This window comes from Ursus americanus, chromosome 5 (assembly GCF_024610735.1).
Source record: "Ursus americanus isolate L20-20 chromosome 5, mUrsAme1.1.p, whole genome shotgun sequence".
NCBI classification, from domain to species: Eukaryota; Metazoa; Chordata; class Mammalia; order Carnivora; family Ursidae; genus Ursus; species Ursus americanus.
Genome location: NC_142131.1, coordinates 70,908,449 through 70,924,167, shown reverse-complemented (window position 1 = coordinate 70,924,167; position 15,719 = coordinate 70,908,449). Strand labels below are relative to the sequence as shown.

Here is a 15,719-nt window from a genome sequence, read left to right as displayed (position 1 = left end):
GGAAAAGTTCAAATTGTTCACCTTGGCATGAGGCCCTGTACAACCTGGCTTAGATTTCCCTTTTTGGACACATGTACATCATTCTGTTAGAAGGGACACTCTGTTCCATCTCGGCTGGTAGTCACCTTCAGGTGTACATTGCCTCTTCTGATCTTTATACTTGTGTTCATACTTGTATTATGCCCTTTTTCTACAATTGAATATTCAGTTCTCTTTGAAGTCCTACCACTCTTAAAAGCCCAAACTAAATACTCCCTCCCAGACCGACTCAGCGCAGATGATTTCTATATTTTAAGAACTTCTCAGAACACTTAAAAATAGCCATTGAAAGTTTTTTTCCATTATAAAGTACATCCTCGTTGCTTACCCCCTTCTTCTCAAGATTATATTCTTTTATTTTTATCCCTCATTCATTTTTTTTAAATCTATCAATCTCATTTCTGATATTTCATTGTTCTTCATTTGTGGCTCACCCAAGCTATAATAGTAGCCACCTCATAAAACAGAGCCATTGATTGAAAGAGTAAATCTTAAAGTTACTCAGACAAAATAGAGTATTGAAAAAAAAAATACATTTCTTAGAGCATTCACAAAGGAATAGATCTAAGTTTTATTTTTAAGAAGCTAAGTACATACTGACAGAATTGTGAACTTTGAAGACAGATAACCTAGAAACTGATTTTGAAGTCCTATCTAATTTCCACTTGACGAGAAATATATCAATACATTTTTTTTCTATGAGGAAGGGTATTAATATTTACTATTATCTTATAGATAATTATATACTAGATGTTTTACGGATGTTTTAATCCTAAAACTAATTCCATTAGAAAGATAGTATTATGCATATTATAAATATAGGTAGACACACTAAGGTACAGAGAGATTATCTTGCTGATTACTCAGTGATAGTACTGGAATTCTGACTCAAGTATGGTGGTCTCTTAAAACTGATATTCTCAAGCATTGATAAATGAAGTTGTGTTGGGAGGGCTTATTTTAAGTTGTAGTATTAATTTCTTTTGCTCTTTTGATTCATAAGTAAGTTAACATATCCATAAGTTTTCTTTCTTTTTTCTTTTTAAAAGATTGCAGCATCCTATGGAAATGTTATCTCTGTTTTTGAACCAGTTAACCTACCGAAGCAAAAGAAAAATTTGGTCAGTAATTTATCATTTTTCTTTTAGGAATTGAAATGTCTTGAGTATTAAAAGACACTATTTTTAAGAGTATAAAATCAGAGTGATCATCACTATAAATTATACCATAATTAAAAGATACACATTAAATGCCACTTCCATATTTAAAATGTGTTTTAAATCTTGGATTGAAATAGAAGTAAACCAAATTGTGTTGATGAATTATATGTGTTTTTTTTCTTCTGACATTTTTCTTTTATAATAAGTATTTGAAGAGTCAACAACTTTAAGTTCGGTGATTTATTGCTAATGGCAAAAACCATTATCTAGCGAAGGGTGGCACTTTTCAGTTTTTATTATCTACTTGTATATAGTTGTTCTGCTTTTTCTTATGTATTTTGTTCTTAATGTTACATGTTTTAATTGCAGAGTCTTAATTAAGACTTAATTAAGACTTAAAAGTCTTCAGGATCAGCATAGTTGGTCTTAAGAACATTATCTTAGGAGCCATAGGACTGCTTTCTTCCCATTTGATTTCTCTGCTGCTTTCTAGCCATTTGATCCTAAGCCAGTCAGTCTTATTAGGCTCTTTGCTCAATCCTGAAATTGGTTAATAGCTATTCATTATTCCTGGGAATATTAGAATGATAACATGATGTCAAAAACTGCAGAAGTATGTTAACTATAAATAATTAATATGTTTTAATAATATACATACCTTTTATATATCTTTTAATATTTTTCATTTCATTTTTGCTTAGCTCATTAGTATCTTAAAATTCCCTCTGTCTTAGTATGACAGCTGTTATTTCTTTTTTATAAATAAGACAGCAGAGCCCCAAAGAAAATTAATTGGTTGACCATTGAAATAGCTGCTGAGCCACAGAACTAAGTAAAACCAGCTGTATTGATTCCTAAGTGTGAGCATTCTTTTCCCTACCATGTGTTAATGAAAAAACATTTTCTCTAGGTTAACTGATACTCATTTAAAAATTTCATGGAAAAAGAGTCCACAGTCCTCTACTGATTTATATTTGTGTTGTGTATTACCTAATGAATCCAACATTAGAGGCCCTGATAACCTATGAATTAGTAATTGATAGTATTAAAAGTAAGTCATTACTCTGCTCAGAATGATTTATTTGAAGTAGTATTCCATAAATATTTATTGAATGAGGTAACTGATTTTTTAAAAAAAAGTTGGTATGTTATGTTAAAATGCCTTTATTACAAAGGGTAGAATCAAGAATTTTAGTTTCTGCCCATTTTCTCATGTACTAAATAAAATTGTTTAATGTAATGCCAAAAAGCCAGAGAGAAGAGGCTGGTTTATTGATAGGCAGCACTGACTTTGCAGAACGGGTTTAGAAAAAGCTTGATGAATAAAGGGAAAACTGGATCAAATGGAAAAACGGACTTGGAAGGTACACAGAATTTGTAATTCCTGGGTAGAGTCTCAGAGAATCTGTAGATTCTCATAAAAGAGGTATTATTTCCTTTCCTGTGTACATTTTAGAATATTTTTTTTAAGGTGGTGATTCTTCATGAGAGGAAAACTTCAGAATCACTAGTTGGACTATGTGTCCAGATCCTGCCCTCGGGATTTCTAAATCTGTAGATGTGGGGTTGTGCCTAGGCACTTCTATGTCTGTTTCTAGAGAGGGCTGTGATGTGCACTATGATTAAGAGCCATTCCTACAAGGCATTGTTTCATAAAAGCATATTTTGCAGACCACCTGTAGAGAATCGCCTGGGGTGTTCATTTAAAGTACACATTCCTCATTCTGTTTTTTTTGAGCCTGAACCTTTGGATATGTGTCTCAGAAATCTGAATTCTTAGTAAACATCTCAGGTTATTGTACTAAAGTATAAGAACCACTACATTAAAAGATTGTTTATGGGTTTCAGTCTTTTAGAGGTTAGTGAAATCAACTTAGTAGCCCATAGCCTGAACTTAAAAGGAAAGGAAGTAAAATGGAAAATGTTAAGAGTGCATCACATGTAGTAAGGGTAAACCTAGATTGCATTTGTGTGTGTGTGTGTGTGTGTGTGTGTGTGTGTGTGTGTGTGTGTGTTTGGGTCCTATTGCAACATATATTTCTTACTGGTTTACAGGTAAAATTTTTTGAAAAACTGTTGCTTTAATGAATGAAAAAAATCTTATATAATGGAAGTGTTACATCTCGTAATCTGAGTTTTCACACGTACTTTTTGATCTCAGGTGAGGATAAAACATTAAAAGAGAAGGAAGCTTCAGATAGCACAGACACATATACATTTAAAATTAAACCTTCGTAACTATAATAATATAAGGTAATCATTGTAATTTTAAAAATATGAGGTTAACGAGAATGCTGTCCAAAGTGGCACATGCTTACTGGTTGTTTACGCTGAAGACAGGCTTTTGGACCTCCAGGAATGGGTATTCATTCTCTTACTAATCTCTTCCATCACATATTTCTTATTATTCTCAACTGAATTGAACATTTTGTTCCCCACTAAAAATGACTGCATGGTCACTTGTACCTCAAAAAAAAAAATGACTTCATGTATTACTAAATAATAAGCATGAATGTATATATTTGATAGAGAAAAGCTGCCAATAATAATTGGCTAAATGAGTTTTTCTATTTTAATTTTAGGAATTATATAGTCAATGGCAGAAAAGTGGCCAGTTTTTTCTGGAATCAATAGCACACAACATAACTTGGGATCCTTCAGGTAAGAAATGGATTAACTGAAATGAAATATCACTTGCTAGGCTATTTCTTTTATTACTGTCCTATATTTCAGTTCTGCTTTGCGTGACATTGTGGGGAATAAAAAATGGGTAAAACATTATGTTCTTTTAGAGCTTATACTGAAATGAAGACAAATACTCACTGTAATACCTGTTGTTTTGGGAAAGAGACTTTAATTCTTTCTGGAAAATTGAAGTTTCATTGAAGAGGAGCTTTTTGACCTGCGATGATTAGGTAGATTTTAACTTTGAGAGTGGGGATAGATGGGAGGAGAGAAAAAGAAGTAAATTCTAAGAAAAGATAATGTCTGTATGTATCACTTACGTATTTCTGCATTAAAAAAAAAATTCCAAAGCCATTTTTACCAATCTACCACAGTGAGTAAAGGCACAGAGAAAGAAAGCATAAGGTACATTCTCTTAATGCTTAGGACTTCATTGAGGCTGGAATGAGTCTGGTGATAAGGAGATAAGACTGCAGCATATTATGGAATGCCTTTAAAGTTATGCTAAGGTATTTGATTTTAATTCTTTTGACTATCCAGAAAAATATATGTTTTGAAAGTGGCTCCTGACAAGCTAAGATTTATGGTTTTGTATGATTTTTCTGGTAGCAGTAAGCTGGAAGGAACAGGAGGATAAATATTTATAATTTTTCCTAATTACCTTTGCATAGTATGCATTCACGGTAGTCTCAATGAGAAATAAGAATTTAGTTCAGGACCTTTAATGTAATAGGTGCTTAATTAATGTTGAATGACTAATGAAAGGAGTGTATAGATATGAAAAGGATTTAGGTGATAGAATTGACATTACTTGACAGTTGGATTTTAGAGTATTTTGAGAATATCTGTGTTCACAAGAAGAGTGATATGTAGGAGTTATAGATGGTGGAACATAGGTTTTGTCTGGACATGTGGAATTTGACATGCTTGCATACCATATAGCAATATCCAAAATATAGAAATTTCTAGAATATAAGAAGTTATGTTTAAACATAGAAGCCATCAGTTTAGATAAGATAGTTTGCATTTTCATACAGTAGGTGAAATGGATGAGAAAAAATGTTTATTTAGAAAACAAAGTTCAGAACGCTTGGAAATTATTTAGAAGATAAAGATTATCTTTGAGATACTTTTTAAAAAAAAAAATCAGTGTTTTAAAATGCTTTTTTTTTTTTTTTTTAAAGATTTTATTTATTTATTTGACAGAGATAGAGACAGCTAGCGAGAGAGGGAACACAAGCAGGGGGAGTGGGAGAGGAAGAAGCAGGCTCATAGCAGAGGAGCCTGATGTGGGGCTCGATCCCAGAACGCCGGGATCACGCCCTGAGCCGAAGGCAAGCGCTTAACCGCTGTGCCACCCAGGCGCCCCTTAAAATGCTTTTTCTTATGTAAGGATGTAGGATTGATGCCTTCTAGCAGGTAACCTATATGTATATTTTATGCATACAGTAGAAAGAGGTCAGACCTGGGTTCATATTTGCCATTTAGTTTAGTACAGCCATTTATGTGTAACTCTACTATAGATAGTGAGACTTATGTCCCAGTTAATGCCTGTTTCTCCAGTGATTGTTAATAGTGTCACCTTCTGCTCTCAAAAAAGTTCCTATATGGATGATATATTATAGGGTTATTCTATTATAGCCCAACATTCTATTGTAATTATTTGTTGACATTGTTTAAATTTTTGATTAGACAAGGGCTGAGATTCTATTTTATTCAGTATTTTATTTTTGGGGGGACCATTTGGGGCTTTCAGTAAATGTTCACATATTTGGCTATAAGTTTTATGATCATGAAATTACTTAACAGATCAAGAATGGTTAACTCTCTTGTAAATTCAGGTAATATCTATTTCACAAGCTAGGTTTTTAATGATCAGATATGGTAGTGTATTTGAAAGTACTTGGTAAATGATAAGAGCCCTATAAAAATAGTGTTAGCAAGTAAACTAGCTACTTGAAGCGTCATATTTATAACTGCAATAAAAACATTTCACGTTAGAATTAAGTGATATTTCTTTAGTAATAACATAATAGTTGCTTGGAAATTTTGTACCATTGGTCTATCAGTACTAATGCTTTGGAGGATAATATTAATGTTAAATTCCTCTGTCATCATTACAGAGTTGTATCAAAAGATAATTACTTATTTTCTTAACTATCTAGTAGTGACTTGACAACAGCTTATGACCATTATCTCTTTATTATGATTAAGTTAAAATTCACATAGAAATTTATTATTTTTCCTTTTATAATCAAAAAGTTTAAAATTTAATGGTTTGGTTAAGAAATGGGTTATTGTCATAATAAATATTTGGAAGCAATTAGTATATTATTTTTGCAAGTGAGCTTTAATTATTTATAAACAGATTTTAAATATTTTAAGTGAAGTACTAGTATTTTGGTTTTGATTGATACTTAACTATATGCCAGGTATTGGAATATAAAGAAATTTTTTCAGATGATCCTACTAAATTGACTGTAGTACCTTTGTATTTTCTCCAGATCCACTATGGCATCTGGCTTAAATCATAAGATTTTCTCTTTAAGACTTTTTATGTATGCTTTGTTTCCCTACTTTACTATTCATACCTCCACCCTTTGTATTCAGGTCAGTATACTGTACCACACCTTAACTATTTTTGTATCATTTCATAACTAGAATTATTTTGTATTCTATATTAATCTCTTAATCCTTCATGCTGTGTCTTAATTCAACTTCAGCTTATGTTAAAGAAAATTTGTAGAAACCAAGCTCATAAATACAGAGGTGAGATTGGCGATTGCCAGAGGCAGGAATGAGGGGTAGATGAAATACGTGAGGGGGGGTGGTACAAAAGGTACAAAATTCTAGTTATAAAATATACAAGTCCTGAGGATGTAATGTACAGCATGGTGACCATAGTTAACAATACTTAATTGTATATTTGAAAGTTGCTGAGAAAGTAGATCTTAGAAATTCTGGCATCACAAGAAAAAAATTGTAACCAATTGTGGTGACAGATGTTAACTAGATTTACTGTGCTGACCATTTTGCAGTATATGCAAAATCAGATCATTATGTTGTACACCTGCAATGAATATAATGTTATATGTAAGTTATATCTCAGTTTTAAAAAAAGAAAACTTGTGTCTGTTGTTATTCTAAACAGTGGAATAATAACCAAATGTAAATGGAATGTCTCATTGGTGCTTTCTAAGCTGTTTTTATCTGTTCATGAGGCTTTCTATCTAGTTGCTACTATTTATTGAGCTTCTGCTAAGTGCCTGGCCTGTGTTAGATGGGGTATACATATTATAGCTAATCATTGCAATAGCTCTATCACACTTACGATTTTATAGGTGAGAAGAAAATTGAGGCTCAGAGTTTGTCCCACTAGATCAAATTCACATGACTAACTAAGTGACTTATTTGGGATTTAGACACAAGAGTTACTGATCTACAGTCTGTTTTGTTACAGACCCACTTTCCTTTTGAAGTAAAGTGATCTTTCTAGAGATACACAATTCCACAGTCCTTAATTGCCAAAGTGAATGCCTTACTTATTTTAAACTTTTTGACCACAGTTGTGTCTCTTTCTTTCTCTTTTTTGATTGGATGACAACATAGCCTTCTCCTCAGTTACCCAAGTCATAAGTTGAAATCTGTCCTTGAAACCTCTTGTATCTCCTGTTTTTTAGTTGGTGTCAAGCCTTGAAAATTCTGCTTTTGAAATGGCTTTCAAATCCTTGCTTTTATTTTCATATTTGATTCAGATCCTCATGATTTCCTTTGTGTATTATAGTCAGTTAACCAGGTTTCCCTGTGTTTTTGTTATTCCTCATCTCATCTATCTCTAGTCTTAGTTTTTAAAAAGAATCTTTACCTTTCTTTGTGTAGTGAAGTCTTTGAAAGCATGGTGAAAATTATGAATTACCTCTCTAGAAAATTTGTACATGCTATACAGATAAATTTTGCATATTATCTCAGCAGAGGGAGCTTTACAGTCCTCTTCAAGTCCATCTGTTGACATCTCCCCACCCTAGTTCAGACCCCTTGTTCTAAAATACAGATCCACTTACATAACCCCCACAGACTTAAAGCTCCCAACTATCTATAACAAGGTCCAAATCCTTACAAACTTCGAAAATGCTTTACAGTCTGACTCCAGAAACTTTTCCAACCTTATTTCTTTTTCTAAGTCTACTGTATACCTTATTCCTTAACCATAAACCAGATTATGAATCATTCTTGGGAATATATTTGAACTTGTATGACTTCATGTCTCTCTTTACAGTATGTCTCTACCAGAATGTGAAGTCATCATGAAAAAGGACAGTGCTTCACTTGTCATTGTATCCCCCCCCCCAGTGGCTAGTGCAGTGCTTGGTACAAAGAAGATGCTCATTAAATGTTTGTTAAATCAGAGATTATACGACCTATTCCCTTTTTTCCCAAGCTGCTTCAACAAAATTAAAATACAGCCTCTTTCTTTCCCCCAAATCTTTTCGTTATTTAACTTTTCTTAGAAGTTGTGTTATTTTTATAGTATTATATGAAACTCTTGACCGTGTGACTTAACTCACTAATTAAATAAATAATAAATGGTGAATAATGTATATATATTTTTAGGCAATCGTCTTTTAACTGGTTCTAGCTGTTTGCAACTGTGGTCCAATGCTAACTTGGAGAAACCATCTGAAGATGAAAATCCAGATAAAACAGATCTTAATTTGGGGGACTGGAGATGCATTTGGCATTGCAAGTAAGCAATTAATTAGGGGATTAAAGTGATAAACCTGTTCATGTGGGTTTTATTGTGAATGTCTTTTAGTTTGTGTAAAACTACACTAACATAGAAGTATTGATTTTTTATTCTGTGATAGGTCTTTTCTTATACACAGGGGATGCACTATTTCCCATGTCAGCAGATCCAGTTTTTTTAATTATTGAATAAAACACCTGGAAAGAGACATAAGAAATTTGTTAAGCTTGTATGATTATCATTAAGTAGAAACTTGCTAAATTATACAAAAGGAGACAGAGACACTTTCCATGCTTTTGACTAGAAGTTTTCCTTTTGTGAAGAAGTGTATTTTTCCCAAGTTACTTTATGTATTGAACATATCCTTGTCAAAATTCCATTGGAATTTCTACTTTTGAGCATAGTTTTAAACTTCTTTTAGAAGGTTAAATATGGAAAAATCAGGGAAACTGAAAGAAAAGAATGAAGATAGCATAGTAAAATGATCTAAAGCTAGAGCTGGTCAAGCAGTTTGTTTTTGATGTAGAAATAGATTAGGGTCCAGGATTAGACACAGTTACAGGGAGATTCAATATATAAAGTGTCATTTTACATCATGGGGCAAACTTGGTAGCTCTGTGGAGAAAATGAAATTAGAGTCTGTTTCATACCTGACACCACATTCAGTGTCAAAAGAAGGAACCATTGAATTTCTATACAATGAAACAAATACTAGAAGAAAATACAGGTGAATTTTTGTAATTTAGAACTGCAGTGTCCATTATGGTAGCAACTAGTGACATACCACTTTTGAGCCCTTGAAATGTGACCAGTCTGAATTGAGATGAGCTGTAGGTATACGATATACACTGGATTTCAAGAACTTAACGCAAAGGAAAACAATTTAAAATATCGCTAATTTTTTAATTGATACATGTTGAAATGGTAATATTTTTGATATATCAGCTTACATAAAATAATTTATTATTTTTTTCAGATTTCATTTATTTGAGAGAGAGTGAGCTAGAGAGAGAGAGAGAGCCTGTAAGCGCGTGAGTGCGCACATGGGCGGTGGGAGGGGCAGAGGGAGAGGGAGAAGCAGGCTCCTCTCTGAGCACAGAGGCAGGGGGCTGGATCCCTGGGATTCCAGGATCATGACCTGAGCTGAAGCCAGATGCTTAACCAATGAGCCACCCAGGCTCCCCTTAAATAGAATAATTTCACCTGTTTCTTTTTACTTTTTAAAAATGTGGCTACTAGGAAATTTAACATTTGATGTTTATGTTCTATAGCTGTTGCATGAAAAATGCTGCCTTAGGTTGGGGAAGACTTTCTAGGTATGATACCAGAACTAGAAACTGACAGGAAGGGAAAGGAAAACATCAATAGTTGGAACTGTATCAATAAAAAGTTTCTGTAAAGCAAGGAAACTAAAAAGTTGAGGGGAAATATTTGCAATTTGTAGTTAATGCCTTTTTTAAAAGGAGGTCTTAAAAACTAACTAGGAAAAAAACAGATAATAGTAAACAAAAATGGACAATGAAGAGAAAAATTGTAAATGGTGGTACATAGGAATAATAGCAAATTAAGTAAGAGTTGATGGACCTCACTCAAAATCAAGAAATGCAAAATATCCAGAAAGAATAGGATGAATAATATATACATTATTAGTGAGTGTTTGGAGAACAGGTACTCTTATATTCTGAAATAAGGGAGTACAGTTGGTATTTTTCTGTAAAGCAATTTGGAAGTATGAATCAACAGGCTTAATTTCTTTAATACCCTTGAGATACTAACTCCAAGTTTCATTCATTCATACAGCAAATATTTGCTGAGTGTTTATCATGTTTCAGGCAGTGGTAAAAGTACTTGGATTATAGCACTGATCAGGTAGGGAGAGAGAGACTATAAACCAGTAAATCCATATGACAGAATGTTAAATGGCATTTTTCCTGAGTCAGTTTTAATATGAAACAGTAATAAGAAATATATCAGATCCCAAAGCAAGAGTAAGGTAGACCTGGTATAGAGAGTTTAGAAAAGAGGTTTCAGAGCAGCTGGTTCCATGTATTTTGCACCCCTCAGCTAGATCATAGGTTTTAAAAAGGGTTAACCTATGGAGAGGGAATAGGATTTTGCATAGAAAATTCTTTAGCAAGAGTTCCTGTAAGCTTGTGGAGAGGAAGCAGCAAAGTGTTATATTGCCTTCACCGCAGGGCTTCTGTGGGTTCAACTGAGAATTTGAAATGTGTTTCGTGCATTTGGGAGAGGGGAAGAATCTTAAGTTAAATCAAGGTCAGGGTCTACAGTAATAACTAGGATTAGACATACTATTTGTTTGAGATGGTTATTTAATTAAGCAGAAAAGCCATGGCACTCGGGTTTCAGTTTAGAAGCAGCTGATCATTACACTAACTGGAACACATTTAAAACATCGAGTTTGATCACATTCCTTTTGTGATGCGTTTAAAACACTTTTTATACATGTTAGATGAAGATCGGTAGTACGATAGAGAAAAGTAAGTAGGATAAGGGGAAGAAGAGTAGAGGTGACTTCTGAGTGTAGACCTGAGGGACTTGAGGGAGCAGGCGAAGGACGCTGCAGGCAGAGGGAACCTCGAGCGCAGACTCTGTGGTCAGGGTGTGCGTAGCTTGTGTCTGGAGTAAAGGCCGCTTAGAGGTTATTGTGAGGCTTTTGCCTTTTATTCCGAGTTGGGAAGCTCTTTTGAGGATTTTGAGCCGGGAGAGCACTGAGGACTGATTTCCCCTTTAAAAGGACCTGCCTTAACTGCTCTTTTGAGAAGACCTAGAGACAAAGGTCATAGTCATGGAGAGGACTGCCATGAAGATCAGGCACTTTTAATTATTTGTTTTAAGAATGTCCTCAGAATTAACCAGATGCATAAAAATGCATATACAAGAATGTTCGCTGCACCAGTTTTTTTATAGCAGCAAAAATGAGAAAAAAGCAGTGAATGGTTAAATTATTTTGAGGCATTGCATATATCTGTAGTGGAATAGCATAGCCAGTAAGATAATACAGACCTATACACATTGATATGCAAACATGTTTGTTACATACTTTAAAATAAATATTACAAAGCAAATTGTAAATATGACCTCACTTTCCATCCCCTCCTTCCTCATATCCTATCACAAAAAGTAGAGAGGGTGGAGAGATGGGTCTGGAAGTCTGTGTCTTAAAATGTTAGCAATGGTTTTGCCTGGGAATGGGTGTGTGGTAGTGGTGAAACTGATGATTTCATTTTCTTCTTTTCATACATATGTATCAATATTTTCTATTACATATTTTTTACATTTAAAATCAAGAAGAAAAGTTAATGTTTTTATTAGTTTCAGAGGTAGAATTTAGTGTTTCATCAGTTGCCTGTAACACCCAGTGCTCATTACATCACATGCCCTCCTTAATGCCCATCACCCAGTTATCCCACCCCACCCCCATCTCTCCTCCAGCAACCTTCAGTTTGTTTCCTAGAAGAAGTTATTTTAATTTGGAATAAACTGTGACAGAATTCCTCTTTGGCCTCCTTCACAAATAAATTAAAGATGAATCTGTCTAAGCAGGAAATTGGGTGAAGAAAAGGAAAGCAGTGATAGTGAGGGTGGTCTTGAGATCAGTGTACAGGGTAGCCGGAAGGGAAGGCAGGCAATGAAGGGACAAGAGCCAAAGCTGCTTGAAGAAGAAAAAGGCAAGTGTGCACCAAGTGTGTAGGTGAAGCCGGGAGGCTGACTCCGGCCAGCTTGCAAGTCCCCCAGTATCCCGCACATAATCTTTAATTAGGTAAATGCTACCTTAAGCGAGAATTCATTTCAAAATCTTGATGTATTGTCCATGAAAGTGTATGTTAAAATATAGGTATCTAATGGCTTTGAAAATTAGATTTCCAAACTGGAAAATGAAATCTTTCTCTTTCTCATATTCTAAGGCAATGAGAGCTATGATTCTTTGTCCTATGCTTTAAAGACTGATAATAGCAGTCATTCTTGCAAGATTCTTAGATAATTTCACATAAAATAATTTTTATATTTAATTTAAACATTTATACTTTTTATTTTATATATGTGAGGTATACTTAAAATTGAGTTTGAAACTTGTGTTATCACAAAATTTTCCATTATTTGAAGCAAGTTGCTGAACGTAGTTTATAGAAGTAATATTGAATTCTCTCTAATTTTCCTTAAAAATTATTTCTTACCTGTTTGATTTACAGAACTGCTTCCCAAATTCATTTAATGAAATTTTCACCAGATGGAGAATTTTTTGCCACTGCTGGGAAGGTAATTTGTGAAAATGCTATTGCTATTGGTTTATTTTGAGACATCAGAAACATGAACTGGCTTCATTAATTTATTTACATTGAAAATATTTTCTATTAAAATGTTAAATGCAAAAATTGGCTAAATATTATTGTGTTAAAAGGCAATATGGTATAATTGAAACAAAGACTTAAAGGTATATCTGGATATAAATCTGCCATTTACCAACTTTTTGATATTGGTCCAGTGGTTAATCTTTTTGAGCAAATACAAGAACTTACAGACTTTCTAGGAGGATATTTGTAATCATTTTCACGTTTTTACCTGCTGATGTCAGAATAGTATATTTCCTTGAAATTATTTATTTGTAATTATTGGTTCACCGAATAGTTCACTTTTACAACTCCATGTGTGAAGTTCATTGTTCTCATGGATTGTAGCTTTCTGTAGACAGAGGATGTGAGATACCCTAAATCCTCAGGGAGGTTTTTGTTAGGAGAGAAGTGAAGCTGTTTATTCTGGTTGACTGTAAGCATCAGAATGCAATTATAGCTTAAAAGCAGAACCTGGTACATTCTAGTCCCCTTGTTTTTCCCTTACTCCCCAAATTAAGAGATGCCATTTTAATTGTACTTAGAATATTTTATATAGTAGTAGCTATTAACTCATTATTATCATTGCCAACATTTACTTTGAACATTCATATGATACTTGATGAAAACTCTTGTTTTCAAAAATTAGCAGTCTTCATAAGCCTGCTGGTGGTAATGATTTCTTATTTGATGTTTGGCTAAGTGGGAAAATGAGCCCTTCATCTATCAGTCTTCTTCAGTGACTCCATTTAGCATAGTGTATGATAACTAGCATTTTCCTTGATCCATTCCTTACAAAGTATACATTCACGCACTTTAATTCTCAAAACACAATTATGGAATGCTGAAAGAAAAGTATCAGAATTAGAGATTTTCTTCTCAGTTCCTCTGGACCCCACCATTCCTCTCATCCCTAAAGTTCTGTGATTGGGGAGAAAATTCTTACCTTTGCTGTTTGACTGAATCTTTAATTTAATTCTGATGTGGATGTTTTTCTTTTTTTTTTCTCATTAGGATGACTGTCTTTTAAAGGTATGGTATAATGTAGAAAACTGGCGGACAGCTGTTACCTCTCCGGATAAAAGTTCAGAAAAACACTCCCAAGGAGAAATGGACTTTTCCTTTGTATATCTGGCCCATCCTCGAGCTGTAAATGGATTTTCCTGGCGTAAAACAAGCAAATACATGCCTAGGTCAGCGATTTAGTTACTTTGTCTGTGTATTAAGAGAATGTCATTTTGACATTGATTGCTCTTCTCACTTTAAGAATCTATAGCTATTGCCTAGGAAGATTTTAGTAATATTACACAGTCCTTGGCCTGCAGATGTCTAGCCATGGGTCAGCTATGATTGATGCTTCAGAGGAGAGCCATGTGAAAGGATACTTTACTTCCATCTTTGATGCCTTTAAGTGACAGAGTTGTACACCTTTCCTTCTCTGTGTTAGGTGTCCCGTTCTTTTGTTTTTTAGTCATTCCCCATATTGCCATTTTTGTGGAGTTTTTCACATTTCGCTCCCTAATTTGGTAACTTCTTTGTGTATCTCCTCTGGTTTCCTTTTTGTTTTTAACAGTTTTATTGAGAGGATATACCGTGAGGCCTCAAACATTTCTTTAACTGTATCCGACATCTTTGTGGAAAAGAGTGTGCAGTAATAGATTACTGTGCCCTGAACTAGGTATTAGTTTGGCCTATACATGCATGCGTGAGCGCACCTCTCAATACTTCCTTTCTTTCCTGTGACCTTGCAAGACCTGATATCCCATTGAATTTTTGCCTATACTTAGTAAGATACAGAGACCTGTTTCTTAAGTGTAGGTAGAAATTGCTTTTTGTTTCATGGCCATTTTCAATTTGGCCACATCATGGAGCAGTACAGTTTTTCCCTTAATCTTTTATCCCTGATCTTTAGTAGGACACCTGGGTCATTTGTTGACTTAAGTTTTGGTCTTCTGAGCCAGCAGAGTATATCCAGATTTTTTTATTTAAAAATGTATATTAAGACTGATTTTTAAAGAGTAGTTTAAAATTGAGGGCAAGGTAGAGAGATTTCGCATATATCCCTTGTACTCACACATGCATAGATAGCCTCCCCCAGAGTGGGATAGTTATAACTGATGAGCCTGCATCAACACATTATCATGTAAAAGTCCATAGTTTAGATTATGGTTTGCTCTTGGTTTTGTGCACTGTATGGTTTTAGACAAATGTAGAATGACAGGTTTCCATCATTGTTACCTGATTTTTTTGAGCTTTTTCTAGTACAGTAGCTACAATTCTTCCTACGTCAGCTGACTAGTGCAATAAAGCGTAGGAGTAGGACACTGTAGCAACAGTAATGGTTCTCTTGTTAGGAGCATGTGCGGGAGTCTTCAGGCTAAGGGAGAGTAGTGTGGAGAATCTATGGTTAGCAAAAGCTGGCTTCCCTTTGAGAACTATTGCTCCAGTACTCCTGAGATCATTGCCAATGTATATAAAAATCTGTTTAGAATATAATGAGCTCTGGCATATGTTAATTCTCGTTTTAAAAGTTGTATGGCCCCAATAAAAGTAACTGTCATCACAAACCATGAAGATTACATCATTTTAGAGACTGATTTCTTCTGATACAGACAAGTGTTTTCATTTGCACGTGGTTAGACCACAAGGGAACTAAAAAAGGGATTTGTGAAGTATTGTATCTTTGAGAGAGGACAGTCACATCTGTTCCTGACCTAGTTCACTCAGTAATGGTACAAGTGA

The 15,719-nt window shown here is 34.2% G+C and overlaps 1 protein-coding gene across 5 annotated transcripts in view; it reads left to right on the top strand.

Moving 5' to 3' along the window:
* Nucleotides 1-15,719, top strand: part of DMXL1 (Dmx like 1) — a 128,548-nt gene that overhangs the window by 17,936 nt on the left and 94,893 nt on the right. For all 5 annotated transcript variants that reach the window (XM_045794874.2, XM_045794877.2, XM_045794876.2 and 2 more), the window contains exons 3-7: nucleotides 1,089-1,160; nucleotides 3,782-3,860; nucleotides 8,496-8,628; nucleotides 12,840-12,906; nucleotides 13,992-14,170. In XM_045794874.2, coding sequence (XP_045650830.2) covers nucleotides 1,089-1,160; nucleotides 3,782-3,860; nucleotides 8,496-8,628; nucleotides 12,840-12,906; nucleotides 13,992-14,170 — 530 coding nt within the window. The remainder of the gene's footprint in view (nucleotides 1-1,088; nucleotides 1,161-3,781; nucleotides 3,861-8,495; nucleotides 8,629-12,839; nucleotides 12,907-13,991; nucleotides 14,171-15,719) is intronic.